The 19,045-nt window shown below is 37.4% G+C and overlaps 2 protein-coding genes across 2 annotated transcripts in view; one reads left to right on the forward strand and one right to left on the reverse strand.

The window, feature by feature from the left end:
* Positions 1 to 11,981, reverse strand: part of GNAZ (guanine nucleotide binding protein (G protein), alpha z polypeptide) — a 47,572-nt gene extending 35,591 nt beyond the window's left edge. Inside the window, exon 1 of the mRNA XM_009888561.1 lies at positions 10,926 to 11,981. Coding sequence (XP_009886863.1) covers positions 10,926 to 11,648 — 723 coding nt within the window. The 5' untranslated portion in view covers positions 11,649 to 11,981. The remainder of the gene's footprint in view (positions 1 to 10,925) is intronic.
* Positions 1 to 19,045, forward strand: part of RSPH14 (radial spoke head 14 homolog (Chlamydomonas)) — a 98,769-nt gene that overhangs the window by 45,559 nt on the left and 34,165 nt on the right. The window lies entirely within an intron of this gene.

A 19,045-nucleotide genomic window follows, 5' to 3' on the forward strand; every position in this document is an offset into this window, starting at 1 on the left:
GAGAATGAATCAACTGCAAGGAATTCTCTTTGCTTTATGCAAGTGAGAAGCTTCTGTGCTACTGAAAAAACGAAATAACTTTAAGATAAGACAGAATACCTTAACCTTTTGTTCAAGATGATAGCAGAGATAAGATTCTTAAATACCACACTGAAAGACACTAGGCAATAGTGAGAAAGTCAAAAGTATTTAAAATATTTATCTAAAAGATTTTCAAGAACATGAATACATATTTTATAGAAAAGAAATGATAAAAAAAGGAGAAAATTGAAAACAGGTATATTTTTGTACAAATAGATAGAATTCTCTTATTAATCCTACCACAACAATAAATTTTTAGAAAAATTCTGTTTGTTAAGTGGAGTTGATAGTGGAGTTGATCAAGTATCCAGGAACATATCTTTTGACAATTTTTGACCTAGTGTTAAGGTTGGTGTTCTTATAAAGCATCATTTGATTACATTCCCCTAAAAACAGAGATTACTTATTAGTAGTATTTAGATCTCTTCCAATTATTTTTTCTGTCATTATTCATATTACCATTGTTCTTCTGCCCGTAAAATTAAATCAAGTTAATTATTTCTTAAAAATATTTTAAAAATTTCTACCTAAAATTCTAAAAGCGTACACACCAGAGTCATGGCAGATAGCTGACATTCATGCTTCCGTATTAACAAGATCCAAAAGAACTATTAAAAGTGGAGAAATGGATGCAGAAAACCAAACCATTCCTTATGCAAGGCACCATCTCCAAGGACAATAGTGGTATGTAAGATAAACTTATCCAAGGATCTAGTCTTTCAGCATGAGAAAAGGGGATATTTCTTCTTAATGCATAGCATAGAAGAATAAATACCAGTAAAAATCCTACTGAAAATATCAGTAGTGGTTCAGACTGAACAGCACCTTTTTAATATCATTCAGGAATACGTTAAACAGTGTTAAGTTGCTGAGCATCTATTGCTCCTCTTCTGTCTCCTTACACTGAAAGAATTGTCCATCAGTTCCTACTCCTCCCACCTTTTATCAGCTGCTTGTTCAGGACAAGCCTTCTCTATTGCAGGGCAAAGCCACAGCAGCCTAGCTTCTCTCAGACAGTCTTTGCCAAAATCTTTTTTCCAAAGTAAAATGGTTTCAGTATTGAGATTCATCTCCTAGCATGCTTCCTCATTTCTTAAAAAAAAAAAAAAAAAAAAAAACAAAACTCAAACCAAAACCAAACCACCAACCCAAACAAACAAAAAAACCCCCAAACCGAAAACACAGAACCACCAAAAAATAAACAAAAAACCACACTAAAACCAACAACCAACCAACCCCCCCAAGCTATCAACTTCAGAAAGTGTGACTTTCCTCTGTAAGAACCATATTTTTCTGCATATTCTAGTCTAAGTTACTAGTTTCTCCCAGTTTTTTGACCTTTGCACACATCAAACAACAGCTGTTCTTGAAAACTATTTTAAACATGATTACAAGTAATGTGATGTTATTAGTAATACCTTCAAAATGATTAAGTATTTGCTATTCACCTTGTGCTTTTCAAAAATGGGTACTTTGTATTTTTAGATTTCATAGATGATTTTGCCTGCTATACTATTTCACTGTTTTGGTTTCTCTTTGTTACCAAATCCTGTCAAACCTTGTAGGGCTTTTGGTATTCAAGACCACTTCCTATTTTTTCATTTCATGCTACGCAATTTTCTTCACTAAAGCTTGTCATATAATTTACCAGTTCTTCTGTTACTAACTTCCAAACTAGATAGTTTTAGTAGGTGAACATTATAGGAGATATTTGCTCGCTAGCGAGCAAGAACAATAAGTGCTATGGCATTTCAGGAGTAAAATTTCAGATCAACTTTTTGGTTTCTTGCTCCCTAAACAGTAAAGGAGCAACTCCACCAAATAACAGTAACCAGAAAAATTCTATCAGCCTCCATTTCAGGATGCAGTGTCTTTCTATATTCACACATCGAAGAGCTATGTCTGATATCTCTGTACTTCTAAGCTAGGGAGCCTTTTAAATTCACACATTAGGAGTAAGGCATGTGAATAAATTCCCATTAGGTATGTTTTTTATGTTCTCAAACAAAGCCAGCTGTCTCGTGAGTCAGCGAGGATTTTGGATACGCTGAAAAATACATATTGGGAATACATACTGAAGAAGTGTTCTAACAACCTGGAGGGTTTTTAGATTGCCATCCCAACAGTATAGAAAACTGAGGTGTATGCCAAATTACACTTGTGTTACTGGGGGATGTGGGGGTGGAATTATAGAAGAATATATTTACCTAAAATATGGACTTGTAATAACGCAACAAAGTTCTGAAAAATGCACCACCACCAGAACTCACTCTGAAGCTGTATTAAGGATCCTCCTTCTTTGTTCCAGTATCTCTGCTAATTTTTAAGGCTAATTAGAATCCACTGCTTTCTCCAGGGTTGGCATACCACAGCGAGTTCTTACAGCTTTTTGTCTACTTTTTTGTTCAGAACAGTTGCAGAAATAACCAGACGTAGCTGCTTTTCCAGACCAAGATGCAATTTTTCTACCTTTTTTTTAATTTACATGTTCCTATTCCCTGTAATTATTAAGTAGACAACATACAGTATTACGAGAGATGATACCAACACTTCTCTACCCACTTGATGGATTCTAGAAGTGTTCTGAACATAACCCTCATTAGTCTATTCCTGGCATTGGGTTTCAGAGGGATCTTGGCTCCTTACAATCTACAATACAGTCAAGTGAATTTCCAAACTACATATATATTATTAATGTTTCTCATAATATGTCTTTTAAGAGTTATGTTTAAATTATTGCAAAGTTTGCATAAGAAGCCTATTTTTTATCAAACAGAAGTAAAAACTGATTGGAAACTGCAGTTGTCTGAACTATGCCACTCAACTTCATATGCATTAAATTTCAGAGAGTCTAATTAATTTCCTCAAATTTTCACTTTAATTCAGGAAGTACAACTTTTTCTCAGCAGAGATATTTCTGACCATTCACGCTTAAAATATATGTCCATGTAGCTTTGCATAGCAGGAAATCTCAGAAAATACACGTATTTTACTTGGCAAAATATTTATACCTAATACTGATTACAAACCATTTCTTGAAAATTACCTAGTAGTATTTTAAAAAGAGGTAATTTTGATAACAAAATGCCCTCTTAATGCATGTTTTGGTAATTGTTTTCTCTAAGCACAGAAAATATTTTTTGCATGTTTGTATGATGTTAACTGGAAAAAGCTAACGCACCCAGTAAATTAATCACATTGTTCCATCATGGTCTCATTACGGGCCAGTGTTCTTGAAAAGTTATTTTCAACTTTGTATTGAATGGTGTATGATGGATAGTTGTTCCTCTGAAGTTTAAAGCTTTAAATGTCCAAGAAGCATATTTTCTAAAAGGCTAGGCCATGCTTGTCATGTATGCCTCACAGCCCTAAAAATTTGTGGCATTCCTTACTGTTCAAGAGGTTCTACAAGGACAAACAAAGAATTTCCTTTTAAGCAAGTAATATTCAATAAAGTTATCTAGAGAGTATCATGTAAAGATGGCAATTTGCTGCAGGAGAACCTTGTATCGCTCTGGTGTATTCCCCTTCTAACTCCGGTATTTGCCTTATTATAAGAAGTGCTCTAATGGCACTTTTATCTTTTCTATGACAATATACTTGGGAAGATGATCATGACTTTCCAACCCAGTTGAGAGAGGCTGAGAAATTCAGTTCCCTTCCTTCACAAATTGATTCTTTATCAAATAGATGCTACAGTTTGTATGATCAACTTTGCCCATGAAACTGATGTGTATAGGAGGTGCTTTCTGCACATATTGACTAAGTTCACTGGACAATGTCAGTGGCTTTGCTACTGACTCATTACAATTCTCCGAGTGCTTGACAGGTGTCTTGTGCCCATATATACTACTCCAGTGGCTCGTTTAACCCTGTAACTAAAAGCAAGTTTTACCTACACACTAGATTGATCGGCATTACTGGAATTAGGTTTGGGGTTTTGTTTGGGGGTTGGGTTTTTTTTCCCCCCCCTTCTTTTATAGTTTGGAGGATGGTAGTGTTACTGAATAACTGAGATTTTTACTGTAAGTTCTGCTTATTTATCTGTCAGTACCCATATCTCTCCACCTAAAGGCTATTCTGAGCCTGAAAGTTATGGGATATTTAAGAGTATTCTGCCACTCCTGATGTCTTAGCATTTTATTTACCTCTGTACTGTCATGCTCTGAATTAATTTAAAAATCACCGTAAACCACCTTACCTAGTCTAGGAGTTTTGAATACAGCCAGTCACAAAGACCAAAAAAGATAGTTATATCATCTTTCAGGCATTTTTCATAGGCTGATTTGAGCCTTTCCCTGCAGTTACCTAGATATGCAGGGAAATTTAGTCATCTAATTGAGACGCAAGTCTGACAACCAATATTAGATACCAAAGCAGATGAATACTACTCAGTAGGTCCATTGCGGGAATGCTGCAGTAATACAGCACTACTTTCATGCCATGTATTTCCAAAATAGGTAAAAGTCTTCCTGTTGTTTTCTCTCTGAATTTTTTTAATTAAGCCCACTGCTCTACAGTGTTATCTTCAAGTTTTAATACAGCTTTGTCTTAGGAATTAGTCTATCAACATTAAATAGATAAGCCTCACAGCAAAACTTCTCAGGCTTTTACCATCTGATACTGGCATCTTCATCCAATCAAACAATGTCATTAGAGTGAGTATATTTTTTATACTCCACAGTGTAAAGCATTATCATATTTGTGAACTTTTTATTTTTGCAATTAAAGGAAGTAATTTAGTAAACATAGGCAGAATAGTTTATGTATGAAGTTACTGTTAGTATCTGAAGTTACATAGAATATAAAGTTCAAGGGACGGCAACAAGTCCGAAATACAGAAAATTACGGTCCCATATGTTCTATGTGTGGATATCCATATCAGAAGCATACAATTATAGTGAACAATGTAACCAGAAATAAACCTTCAGACCTAGAATAATATATAGTAAAAATAACTGCAAACTGGGAGTTGATTGATCATTCTCTTCTACGTGTATTCATTATTTTACTAATATTTACATAATGTAGAAGATATATGCTTGGATACAAGTCTTCAGGCTGGCAACTTGATATATCGCTATATAAAATTAAACTTTGGTAAGGGAATATATATATTATTTAAGTGAAAAAAAGGCAATGCTAGAATTCCATTTGCAGTGCTGAAAGATTACACACATGAATGCTGATGTCATCTAGGCTTTGCTCCCACACAGAGTTCTCTATGAAATATCTTGAAATGGAAAGGCTTCATAAAAAACGAGAGCACCTGAACGGTTTAGGTCAATCTTTTTCTCAGATTCCCAAGAGGCTTAGTTTGTCAGAAAGATGTTTGATGATATGGGGTTTTTTAACACTGATACTAACAGGTACCAAGAGGGCTGTGTATAAAATGTATCACAATTTCCCTTCTATCCTGACTGTTATTAGTATTGCAGGAAAACAGATGCATGCCAGAAAGGAGTTTTAATACACTGTACTTTCAAAAAGCTGAAGTATCAGGAAAGACAAATAAGCTCCTTAAGTATTTGGTTTCAGAAAAAAAATTAAATGTTTTGTGTACTTGATAAATTTCCTGGCAGAAACAGGATTTCTCTTCAAAATTCATACAATTAGCATAACAGAAGGCTCTCCAGGTAAATTATTGTTAGATAATTGAGAGTTTCCATTATGACCCCAGTGAATTGTTTTGCATGAGGCTCATTGCAGTCTGAACTGTTTGCTGCAGTATTTCGTGTTTTTCACCTGCATCTTCCTTTTAACAAGATGCTATACCAAAAAAAAAAAAAGCCTCCAAAAAGCCTAAAATTTCTCCATTCACTTGCAATGGCTGTAAGAAAGAGAATAAAAGTTATCTAAACCTTAAGTTACATGCAAGTAGTTTTCCCTTAGCATTCATATTTATAAAATTATTAAACTAGTGTCATTTTTAGAAAAAGCAGACGTGTACAGCCTTTGCTTGGTACCTCCTGCAGCATATGAATCTGTTGCAACTACTGACCTCAGGAATTCTCAATCATACATTCACGTTTAACTCATTTCATTATTTACTTTAGAAAGATTTTTCAAAGATAGAATAATAATGGTCTAGAACCCTGTTGCAGCCATACACCGTATAAGAAAACTGAAAAATATCCATCAGAATGCATAGCAGGTTTAAAACACAAAACAGAGCGCATACAGACAGACAGATAGGGAGACTCACAAAGAAACTGCAAGACTACTTTTCAGCATGAGAGGCAGAAGTTTAACATTCTCTAGCACACATTAATTTAAGGAGAAATTTAAATAAAGATGAGACATTTAGATATTAACAGGCAACTCCTAAGTGCAGGATAGAACATGTGAGAAGGCAGAAAAAAGATCACTTGATAATTTAACATTATCAAAGGCCACAGATGACATCTTATTATGTAATCAAAGATAGAATGGGTCAATGAGCCGCTAAGGACCGTGAAAACTAAGCCAAGTCATTTATTTGATATAATAGAGAAGAAATCAGCATGGGGATATAAAAAGCTAAGGCAACCTTCTCAGAGTGCTGGTCAGGATTAATAATCTTATAATAAATCCATAGCATTCCAAGGTATTGTACAAACCAGTTTTGCAACTGTGTCAAAAGAAAGGCAGCTGTTACACAGTTGAGTCATCCTAACTATGCGCATGGAAAGATAAAGCTATATTTATTACATGTTAGGCAGAAAAAAAATGTGTAAGACATTGTGGAAATGAAAACAGACACAGATCACATTTGCAGATAACCCTAGATAAGCAGGAAAAATATTGTTATCGAGAGTGACAAAGGAAAACGCACCAGGTGGGGGGCGGGGAAAGAAGTGAAGAATTATAGTTTTCACTGCTTTGCTCTTTAGTGATCAGCTAAATATCACATATTTCGAACAGACAAGTCAAAATATCTGTTTGGCCAGATCTGCAAGGTGTTAACTCAGGCGATTTTGTCTCTGCACATGGCGTCATCCAGAATAAAGCGTACCAGGAGAAAGACAAAGGCCCCAGAAAATTCTGTCTTACCCTTCTCTCATTTGTTTCCAGGCAGTACAAAGTTTAATTTATTTTGTCTCTTAATATTATGCACAAAGGAAAAATTGTCCAGGGCAACTGATAGTTTGGACATTTTGTTCGCCCTTCTGTTCATTGGTGTCACTGCAATACTCTCCCCCTGAACAGACTTCACGAGTTAGCTATATTTGGGACCTACCAGTATGCAGAGCTAGCTCATTCTTCCCCTCAATTTTTACCATATCTGCCAGTCATTATTTTATCTCATCTTAATAAAGACAGAGCTTATGCATAGCATTTATCCACTGCTGTCAACAGGAAGTACAGAAGTCATATGCATATAGATCCTTGCTCAACTTTTGCAGTTTATAAATCAAGCAGATGCTTACGCTCTCTGTCAAGCAGTAAGTTATGTTTGACAGTAGATTAGTTTCATTTAATAGTTCTCTTCACCATAGATACTACACCAGGAGGCATTCTAGACTCAGTAACGCTGTTATTTGTAGGGCTTTTTTCATGAGTGGCAGTCTCAGTGTTGCAGTTCAAGTGATCTACCAGTGTAGGGACTTCTCATAGTTTAGTTATCGGTGCTGTGTAACACTGTATTGTTTATTCAGCAGACCTGGAACATGCCATGCTCTACACAGTAAAATTACAGATGTATGTATGGATAAAGTGTAACAGCCAAAGAAAGACGGATCAAAGATAACCTGTTCTTTATGATTATACAGTCACATTCCCCCTGAAATGCTATTAGTGTCCCTCTCCTTTTTGCCACAGAAGTGAGAGCTTGAAGATGACTGTTCTCATGTATTTCATCTGTGCTCAAATTTCTTGACAGATCATAAAAATATGTCTGCAGAATTTAATTTTATAGATTGATTATTTTTTTCCCCCCCTTTGGGCTAGTGGTTTTTGATTTTTAAATCTGAAGACCAAGGCAGGAAAAGTCAAAAGAATTGCAAGAAACAAATTAACTTCCAGTCAGGGTGTAGATATAAATAAGATGCACTTTTCGTAATGTCACTGAAAGCAAAGAGAAAGAATTAGGGGCAATGCTTCTCTCATGTCAAGAGGAGGTTACTAAACAAAAAGCAGATATAGAAATCTATTACAACAGGAAGGCACTAATGCCAAAACAAGAATATCCAGATAATAGAGCATGTGTAGGACAGTGAGTGGTGAATCAGTTAGTGTAGCACAGAGAAGAAAATAGATAAGCTGTAAAATCACTACGTAAGATGAGAATAGGGAAATGTGATAAGCTATACCAACAAAAAAGGGCCAATTCAAACAGTGCCAACAAGGATTATTGGAAATATTTTTGCAAATATCATTTAAGAGAGAATTCTGTACTCATAGAATAGCCTCAGACACATGGAGCCAATGATGGATGCACAACAGAAAGATCTAAAGAAACACGACAAAGCTACTAAAAATTAGGTAACAATCTCTGCCCCTACGCCCCCCCCCCCCCCGCCCTAAAAATAAGTTTCTCTGGTCTGATACTTCTCATGACCTAGTATAACTGCTTCTCAAACTTGTCACTTAGCTGTCTTCTAATAATAAAAATCTTTGTAAAAGATTTAGTACTCATAATGCTTACTTCATTTGCAGTAAAATTCAAGTTCTTCTGAAAAGTTTTATCAAAATTCAGCTTCAGTGAATGTTCTTGACCATAAGTTTTTTCCCTTGAAGAATCATAGAAAGTGCATGCAAAAGGGAGTCAACCATATAAGGCAAGCTTGTAAAACAAAGGGAATATTTTTGGAAACAATTTTGTAGTCTTGGTTCAAACCTAAGCATAATTGCTTCTCAAACTTGCCACTTAGCTCCCTTCTAATAAAAAAAAAATCTTTGTAAAGAAACTGTATTAGCAACCACAAATACTGACAAAGGAATTAAAAGTAAAAATGAGTTGAAATAATTTCACATCGCTCTACCAATAACGACAAAGGATTGTATGAAGCAGTACTTAAAGAACCCCTTTCCTACATGCATGGGATGTGAAGGAAGTTTCACATATTTTCTCCGGTGATGATCTTGTCTTATAGTGGTTTGGAGGGAAGGAGTTGGTTGCAGAACCCAGAACTTGAACAGGCAAGACTTCACTGAGAGGCATGGCAGTAAGCACAAACAAGCAAACAAAAAGCCAAGGGTGAGAGCTCTGGGAAGTATTGCTCTACAGGTTGCGTCTCATATTTTTTTCTTTTTGGTTTGTTCATTTTTCATACAGCTTGGAAGGAAATATTAGCATCTTCCTCCAACTCTACCTCAGTGACTGCTGTCAACTTCCAATACAAACTCTGGAAAATACATCAGAAGTATCACCTATGGAATTCCTTTCTTTAATCTGTCCCATCTCATGGAGTTTCTCCATCTCAGTTGCTATAAACTGCTATCACCAGAGCTGTGGAATCCGCTAGGTCACTTGACAATATTTTAATCTGCACTGTGATTCTATGATAAGCGACACTGTATAAACAGCAGACTAGATAGAAGGCATTGAAGTTGTTTCAGATACCGATGTAGTTCACCTTGCCTCAGGGATCTAGTGAATGGCATGTGTTACATAAAACGTGTAATGTTTCATAGGCTTTCACATTTAGGCATTAAAGCCATTGCAGTTATTCCAGTCATCGTCAAAAACATGACCATGTAGTTGGCATCTTTAAAGAACACAGGAGCTCTCGATAAACAATTTTTGATTAAAAAATCAGGTATGCAACTATGCTGACATTACGCAAGTCCAGTACAAAATAAATAACAATGAAGAAGGTCACAGTTGGCCCCTTCTCCAGGACAGGGAAGTGAGTGGAGCTTTTCAGGGTAGAGGAAATTCACAACAGAGAGATCTGCACTGCGACAGACATCTTATCTAGAGCTTCAGTACTCCCTTTCACTGAGTCTGCTTGTGGAGGAAATTCCCCTTTCTCCCAACCTGTTCCCCCACTTTATCATTTTAAAGAAGTCCATACGAGTTAGTAATTGCTCATGAGAGTTTCAAGGGTTCTTTGAAATTATTATTTTAGGGCAAAAGGGAAAAGGAAATAGACGGCTGCATATAAAGTGGTGTCACACCCATACAAGCACTAGGGGATGTCACACAGATGATACAGTTCTTACGCATACATGTGCAGTATACTACATTTGACTTAAGGTATTCTGTAGAGAAACTTTAATATAGATGTGTGTACTACACAGAAATGGGGGGGAGGAGGGGCGGTGTCTGATAAGGAACAACAGTTAAGGCTGATTAGTAATACTTTTCCATAGAGGACTGCCAAAACCAGATCATTAAACCTGGCTGAAAGATCCCTTTCTGTAAACTTATTGAGATCCAGTTAGATTTGAAACATTGTATAAAAATTTCTTGGAACATGGTGTCCAAATCAACCATCCCTATACACCAGGATGTCACTACTGTCTACTTTTTTAAGTGATGTTTGGAGTAACATGGGAGTAACCAGGCAAACATTTAGCAAAAAGACACCCACGCACAAAAAAAAACAAACCATCCAAAAAAAAACCCCAACCCAAAAAAACTTGCTGTCATGTGAAGAGCACCTCAATTTCCCAAAAGTAACATTAAATAAATAAATAAATAATCTGTCAAGAGGGAAAAACTATCCAAATAAAGGAATCATAGCTTCTGGGATTTTACTACAGATTAGGGGTGAGAGGAAGGAAATCGCATGTGGGGCTGGGAACTCAGGGATTGCTGCCTTGATAGGGTAGGAATATGGGGGAGAAAAAAAGGCCAAATAGTGGGTTGGTGGAAAGGAAGAGAAGGAAAGATAATAAGGAGCAGAAGGCACACTTACTGTTTGGTTATCTTCATACAGCTTCAAGTCATATCCACTCAGCTCCACACAGAAAATTATTGCTGTAACCCCCTCGAAACAGTGGATCCATTTTTTGCGTTCAGATCTCTGTCCACCCACATCCACCATTTTGAAAGTCAGCTCTTTGAAGGTGAACTTATTTTCTACAATCCCTGTGGTCATGTCCCGAGAACGCAGAATATCTTCCACTGTAGGGATGTAGTCCAGTGCTGCAATCCTTTCTAGGTCATTTAAGTAGTATGCAGCATTATCCTCTAGGTGATACTCATTGGAGCGGCAAAAACACTCCTGCACACCAGGGTCTGCCCAGAGCCGTTTCATGACTCCCAGAAGCTCAGGGGTAATCTCACCTTTGCTCTCAGCTGGACCTGTCAGGGCAAAAAGCTGCACAGCATCATATGCCCTGTCAGGATTGTGAAATTCTATCTTAAGGGTGGCTAGAGCCCGAATGATACGTGTGAGGGAGTCAATTGCATTGTAGATAATTAGAGGTTTGTATTCTTTGCAAGCCTCCAAGTTAAAGCCACCGCTATGAATGATTTTCATCTGCTTTACAATAGTACTCTTCCCAGAATTGCTGGTACCCAGGAGGAGGAGTTTAATCTCTCTTCGTTGTCGCTGACTTTCAGAGCGCAGGTGGCGGTCAATCCTACGGGACCGCCGCGCTGCCTCTTTCTCCTCAGAGCTTTGCCGACATCCCATGGTATAGCAGGCAGTTACAGAAGGGAAAGGTTGGAGATTTTCAGAGGCGCAAAAAGAGTGAGACAAAGATCTGTGGTGTCTTTTAGCTCGCGTGCCAGGTACACCTTGAACGGAAAAAAAAAAGTCGCTATCCAATGCCTGATGATCCAAGATGCCTGTACCACCTAATTCAGTCCCAGCAGGGGTGCAAACACATGTAGATAAGCAACCACAGAAATAGTCTCTTCAGTAGGTCTCATGGCACTCCCCTTTTCAGTGCATAAACAGTGGCACATTCCTGTTAATGAAGGGACACTTCCCTTTGCCACAGTTTGGCTAGATCCTTCAAATACTCTTTTCTGTTCTGCATAATTATTTTGCTGCCTTCTGTCCAAAGGTAAGGAGCTGCACTTTCACCTTCTCTGCTCTAGCTCTTGTCTTTTAATTGTATTTTCTGGTTGCTGTGGTGATGCTGCTAGATAAAGCTGGAGCTCTTTTCAATGGTGCTGTACTTGTTTTGTTTTTCTTCCCCCACTTCTTCAGCTGATCCAGTTCAGCTCTGTAAATCTGTGCTTTCCACCTGCCAAACAATGAGAAGAGAAATGAATGAAATGAGTGACTCCACTTCCTTGCTGCAAACCACTCACTTTCTCCTCCTCTTCTAGACTTCTAAACCTTTTAATATCCCAAACAGAAAATACAGATGGAAAAATATGTAAAGAAAAGCAAAAATCTAAAACCCTTGCAAAAACGTAGGGACAGCTGAAGCTTGCAGAATTAAGAAAATGTGGTTTCTGAACAATAGTAAATCAAATCTCCCTTTCAGCCTTCTGTGTTTTATTATCTAAACCTACATGAAAACAAACAGTGCTGAGCTGTGCCCCAATTTCTCCCTCAGCAAGAGCTTATGGCAGTGCTTTTCCTGCACAGTCCTGTTCTGACTGGTTTTCCTGAAGTAGAAAACGAAACAGGCTCACAACTCCTTTTCCCAGTCTCTCTATTTATATCAGTATCTTGTACTTAGACAGATGTCCTCCTGAATTTTCTTGCACTGAACATTTAAATAACTAAATAAGGAAGCAAAAGGAGGTAATTATCTTTACTTCATGATTTTGTAAAAGGGAGAGTTACTGATCTTTGCAGACTACAGTAACAGGTCTTCTTTCCTCTTGGAGAACAGTAGTGTTACACATACTACCTGCATCCTGCTTAATCAATACAGTGATGCACTACTACAACAAACTTCGTAAGCTTCTTCCCATAGCCAAGCTAAGTGTTATTAAGCCTCCTTTCTCCCATTTTTAATACAGGAAATTCTGAGATGCAGTAGAAGTGAACAGTGACTACAAGGCAAATGTTTCACACAAAAAGCACAGGAAGCGCTATCCCAAGCAAGGGCTGACAGCTTTTCAGTGACTGTTAGAGCAATTATTCTTTCCCAAATTAGGGGTTAAGCCTACCGGTTGGAACTCTGCAGAAGGCAACAGCAGGAAGCGGTTACCTCTCACAGAGGGAACACACATTACTAATAGCTGATTGGCGCTAACTTGCCTCTTTTCCAGGAAGGGCTTGCTGCTCCCACTAAGCTCTAAGCACAGTGGGCAGCAGAATCACAGGTGTCATGGCTTCCTCATCATATGCTGACCCCAGCCCACTTTGGCACCTGTATTGCTGTCTGTATACTTGTGTCTAGAGGGTCTTCAGTGAGTATTTTTACAAACTAAACTACGTGCCACTGAGATATCCTCAGAGGTAGGCTTAAGAAAAAATTCAGAGCCTACTAAAGAAACATAACTTCTACTACATTTTAATAAGACTAAGTTTCTCAAATTCCATTTTCAAAGCTGACCTAGAAGTCTTTGGAAATTTTTCCCTGCATGAACTTACTAGCATTTCAATGTAGACGTGACAAAGCATTAAAATACATATTGAAGAGGATGATTCCACACTATGAGAGGGAAAGAATGATCCATGCCAGATGTTAAACCTCTGGCTTTTGTGAGACAATAAATTAAACTACAGCTACTTACAACCTCATGTACTTTGCTTTCTCTCTTTCTTAAGCATCACAGCAGAAGTTTTAGTGAACAAAAGATATTTCAGCACTGGATTTACCAATATGTATGTTTTCTTTCCCCACATCACCTACATCATAGGATAAGATTCACTTAAATACACAGCAGGGTGGGTTAGGTCACGTTCCTACTTGGCCTTACTGCTCTGGTTGAAAAATACGAACTTATATTTACAGGACTTCTCTTTTAGTGTGTAACGTGTATTTATTAATGTGTATACATTTAATAGTACATGTTTTATAAGATACTGCTTTATTTTTGAGGATTTCAAGTCTTGTTTTTGGTCTTGCCAAAAGTGATTATCAGCCAGGGATTTCAGTGAGATCTTGCTTTACTCTCACAGTAGCTGTCACGGTAGTAGAAATAAATTACATCAAATAATAAATAGTTTTAGCTAACCTTTAAATAATGCTAATTGAGATATACCACAGCATAAAAACTTCGAGGCAGGTGCTTCACAGATATAGATAAGGACAATTACATCAGCTGCAGTACTGAAGAAGGGTTATATGGTTAAAATAAAGAATAAAGCTCCGCTTTTTTAGTTTCTTAGCATCGCACATTTACACGAAAAAACATCATTCTTAGAAGGGGGGAATAAATTATATATCTAGGATTTCATTCCTCAGGTGGTAGAAACAAGTGTCATGATCTCAGACTCTTCTGTTTAGCACGAGGCATTATTATTCTTCTGTTATTTGTACATTCTTTGTCACAGTAGGCTACCCTGATCTTAGTTTCTGTATAGCTTTATCTCTGAACATGTTTAAAGTCACTTACAGATCTCTTCTGATTTATCATGGGCTGACAAGTGGAAAGGTAGAGTATATGTGTCTGCTTTCAGGTCCAAGTCCCCACTGGTATGCATCTCTGAGGTCTACAATTCTGTAACAGCATCTTGGCATTAGGCATGTTATTGCAACACACTGGATCCGTTTTCAGCGGTTTCCAGTATGTAAATGTGAATGTATCTGGGAATGTGAACCATGCGTGTATGGAAGCACAAACAATGGCAGTCATTGTTAATCCCTTAACATCAGAGAAAAAGGTATGGAGACTAAACAGAGTCAATGCATGACAGTTTTACATATTCATTCCTGAAGTTTCCTGGGATGTTAGCCTCAGACAGTTGAGCTTGCAATCACTCACTCTTAAATACTTTTACTGATTCTATATTTATCTTTAAATCCCTTCCTAACTCTAACCCTGCTTAAGGGAGATACATAGTTGAACCAATGTAGACCTGGATACAATTCACAACTACCAGAATGAGTCAGTATAGGTCAGGATTGGTGCTGGTGTATTGTGTATTATATTTTAGTTAGAAGAAGATAAATAGATGATTAGCGGAAAATTCCGCAACTGGAACTCTGAACACACACACACACACATACACAAAAGTGAACACTCAAAAAAACCAGTATGTGCAGTACACTGATTAAAATGTGCTTTGATATCCCACTCATTCCCATCTTTCCTTAGATTCCCAGAACATTATTAACATACACATTTTCAGAATAGCAGCTTTTACTCCATTCTGAAGATCTCCTATATGGTATTTCAACTTCCCCTCTTCTTTCTTGCTCCTGTTTAAACCTGCCTTCTCACTGCATTCTTTTAATCTCCATGCTCTAACACCTGCCTGTAAATCCATCCCAAATCCACGGGCAGAAGATTAATTAACTAGAAGAGGACTTCTGCAATAACCAATTCCAAAAACTAACCATGACAATCTTATTCTCAGTTGTTCTAAACTAGTTATCCAGTCAGTACACCAAGTCACCTCAACATTATTTTTTTTGCCTCAGTCTTCACCAAGTGCTCTAGCCACATCGCCCAAGTCGCAGAAGGCAGACAGAGACCGCGAGAATGAAGAACTGCCCACTGTAGTTGAAGATCAAGTATGAGACCATCTAAGAAACCTGAAGGTGCACAAGTCCGTGGGACTTGATGAAATCCTTCTGTGGATCCTGAGGGAACTGGCGGGTGAAGTTGCTAAGCCACTTTCCATTCTGTTTGAAAAGTCATGGAGGTGTTCCATTTCTGGAGGTGTTCCAAGCCAGGTTGGATGGGCATTTGAGCAACCTGGTCTAGTGAAAGGTGTCCCTGCCCGTGGCAGGGGGGTTGGAACAAAATGATCTTCAAGGTCCCTTCCAACCCAAACCATTCTATGATACATGGCACTTCAGAGTGCTTATCTGTCATCTTTGCCTGTATGGACCACAGTGTATGAGCAGGCTTGTAATTTAAGCATTTTGAGTACTTAAATATAACGATGGCTGAATCCTTTGCCCCAAATGCACTGTGCATTGGTATTACCTGGTCTAAAATTCTACAAAAAAGTCAATATCAGCTGTATTATCTTACTTCCCTTTGCATGTCAGAAGGACATTAGCACATGAAAATCATATTAATCAGCAGAAAATTAAAATAATAGCATAAACATTAATAGAATAGTAATTAGCACAACCTTACTTACTCTAGTACATCAAAGATGTGAAAACCCCCCAAAATGAGGAGTTATACTTTCTTCAAGTAATTGGCTTTTTCCAATGGTCATAGAAGATAAAAAATAAGACTTGAGGAAGCTGTTTCTTAATGAGTATCTTTCCAGCCACACAGAGAGAATGAAATTACTGTATTAGATATCAGGCCAAATTCTTGTTTTAATTATATAAAAATTAGAGTTGGCTCCATTAATCAAGCTTATTCTGGCACGTTCAGAACTTTTAAAACTGGCTTTCCTTTAAGTCCTGATCATCAGACGCTTCATTTTCATGCCATTGATTAGACCACTGGTCAAATTCTTTGTGACATTTTCTACAAATCTCTGTGTCACAGATTAAAAATTTTGCAGGAAGCACAGATGGGTCTCCCTCTCCTCTCTTTATTCAAGTTTCATCCTGAAAAAGACGCTGGCTAGAGACAAGAGGATGCGCATTACTTCCAAAATGCATCAGTAATTATGATAACTCTGGAAATTTTATGCCTATATAAGATAAGCAGATCTTTTTTAAACTTTACATTATTGGCCTCAACAATCGCTTATGACAAACGGTTTGGTAGAAAGACACTTTCAAGAAAAAAATATTCTTTTCAGACAACTTGTACATTCTGCAGAGTGTTTCCTACTGCATATTTCTGCAACACACTCAGATGCATCGTTCATATCCCAGTGTTTTACATATCAACTATCCTGCTTGCCATTCATTAATATGTTTAACACAGAAAAGGATACAGTAGCACCTCCTTATCAAAGAGAAGATATGAAGTATGTAAACACTGTGTAAATTAGTTTACACTATTGATTTTACATTTTTTTGGCTTCTAGTCATTCCTGTTGCATATATGGCAATGATATTTGGATGTTACTATTTCAAGTAGGAATATGATGTGGTGATTATATTACTGCTTTGTAAAGCAGAGTAGTAGATACTATTTCCAAATAGTTCACAACAGTAAGAAAGTTTGATTTATTTGAAGAAGTTTTCCCACATACACTGAAAAGCATCTTTCACACTCATGGTCGCTCCTTTTTAAAGTTCAGGAAAAGAATAACTTTACAAACTATTATGTTACCACATTTTACTGTCCTGGCTACATAAAGATAAACTTCCTCTCACCAGTTTTCCTTTGTCTTGGAACACACTCAGAAAATAAGGCAATGTAGAATTTGTTCTGCTTTTTTAGATCAGATTTCATATTAAAAATGTAAGCGTTTCATGGCTGTAAGGTTCTAATTAGATAAAAGTCTTTTCAGTTACGCTAATGGAAAGCCCTATTGCTTCCTTTCTCTGTGCACAGTTCTCTCTAAACTTTGTCTTAAAAAAAATCTTGTTCTGTGAATGACCACATTATGCTGCATATGTGCATCTAAACTAATACATCTGCCTTCTGACAATTGAAGCTGCTCAAAATGTTAAGAAAACACATTTGTCAAATCTAATTATATATATGGGCTATCTTGTCGTGACTAAAATGAGTAATTCTTCTCCAAGACAAAATTAACATGCCCCAAATCCTGAGCTAACAGTGATCTATTTTGACTATCGAAGTAAGGCCAAAAAGTTTGGGTTTTGGAGTGGGAAGGATACTTGAGCAAAATTCTGCACTGGTTTATATAATAAACCTGTTGAAGCTCATTTAACTGAGCAAGCTGTTTATTAGTAGCACATTCTTCTGTCCATACTTTTATAGTCAATAAAACCAGTCATTTTTTGGTTTCATATCTAGGCTTGCTCTTTGCCCTCACCCATCACTACTGTCTTGCTCAAACTGATCTGTTTGCAATCATAAAATCCCTTTTCTCATCACGTCCCCAAGTAAGGGGGCTGGGGAGGAAGGAGAATGACACTACAACAACACAATTCAATTGTAAAAATTTCCTTAAGGAAAGATCCGAGTATTGTTGCTTGTTGCATTAGCTACTGGCACGTTACCGTGGAACGCAGAGTTACAGAATCTGCCTTGAAAGATGTCCCCCCCCCAAGATTTTATTGAAAGGAACTGGCTCCTAGGCTGAGAATAAAGCCAACTGCTGTGACTGTAACAGTCAAAATAGAGACTGTGCATACAGTATGCTGCTAGCAGCAGGCATTTGAGCTGGCAAAAAAAAAAGGAATTTGAGCTGGCATTGTAGGCACAAAGCTATATTCTCCCTCCAATGCAAGTGGTACCAGTAGTCTAATAATTTAGCTTCACCACCACCAGCCTGCACGCTCAGAGCTTTAGAAGCCTCATCTTATTCAGCTCTTTACAGTATTTCCATCCTAGTAGCCAGACGATACATACAATTTTTCCCCAGTAGTACCTGATATAAGGAAGTAAAATGAAGTTCAAAAGGTTGCAGAAAACTTTCCACAGCAGTTTTAGCTGTAGTTGCCAGCAATCTTGGTTAATTCTATGTAGTATTACAGAACATACACTTACCAGAGGAAGAAAACAAAACCTTACCCAAGCTGTACTTTCCCAGCTTATTGGTTCCAGTTGCTTCTTCTCTCTCTTTACTTAACTGAAAGTTTATAGGTAGTGGACCTGCTTGTTTGGGCACTCACCCACGTAAAAGCAAACAGAAGCAAACCTAGCAAGAAATAGCACAGCACACATCTAGGACTTACAAGCCTAAGCTAACCTAATGTAATCAGTTTCTAATGATTATAGGCATCCACAGGGGATTCCAGTACTTTAACAAAACCTTGTTTTTGCAGGGTTTAACTTTCAATCACTTCTTACACTATTAATGAAAGAGAAAAAGACATGAGGGAGTATGATATATAAGGAAATACCCAAGGTGGTTTACTGAGGAAGAAATCAAGTCTTCTACTAAGCAGGCATCACTTCCCC

This window comes from Charadrius vociferus, unplaced genomic scaffold, assembly GCF_000708025.1.
Source record: "Charadrius vociferus isolate BGI_N301 unplaced genomic scaffold, ASM70802v2 scaffold917, whole genome shotgun sequence".
In the NCBI taxonomy this organism is placed as follows: domain Eukaryota; kingdom Metazoa; phylum Chordata; class Aves; order Charadriiformes; family Charadriidae; genus Charadrius; species Charadrius vociferus.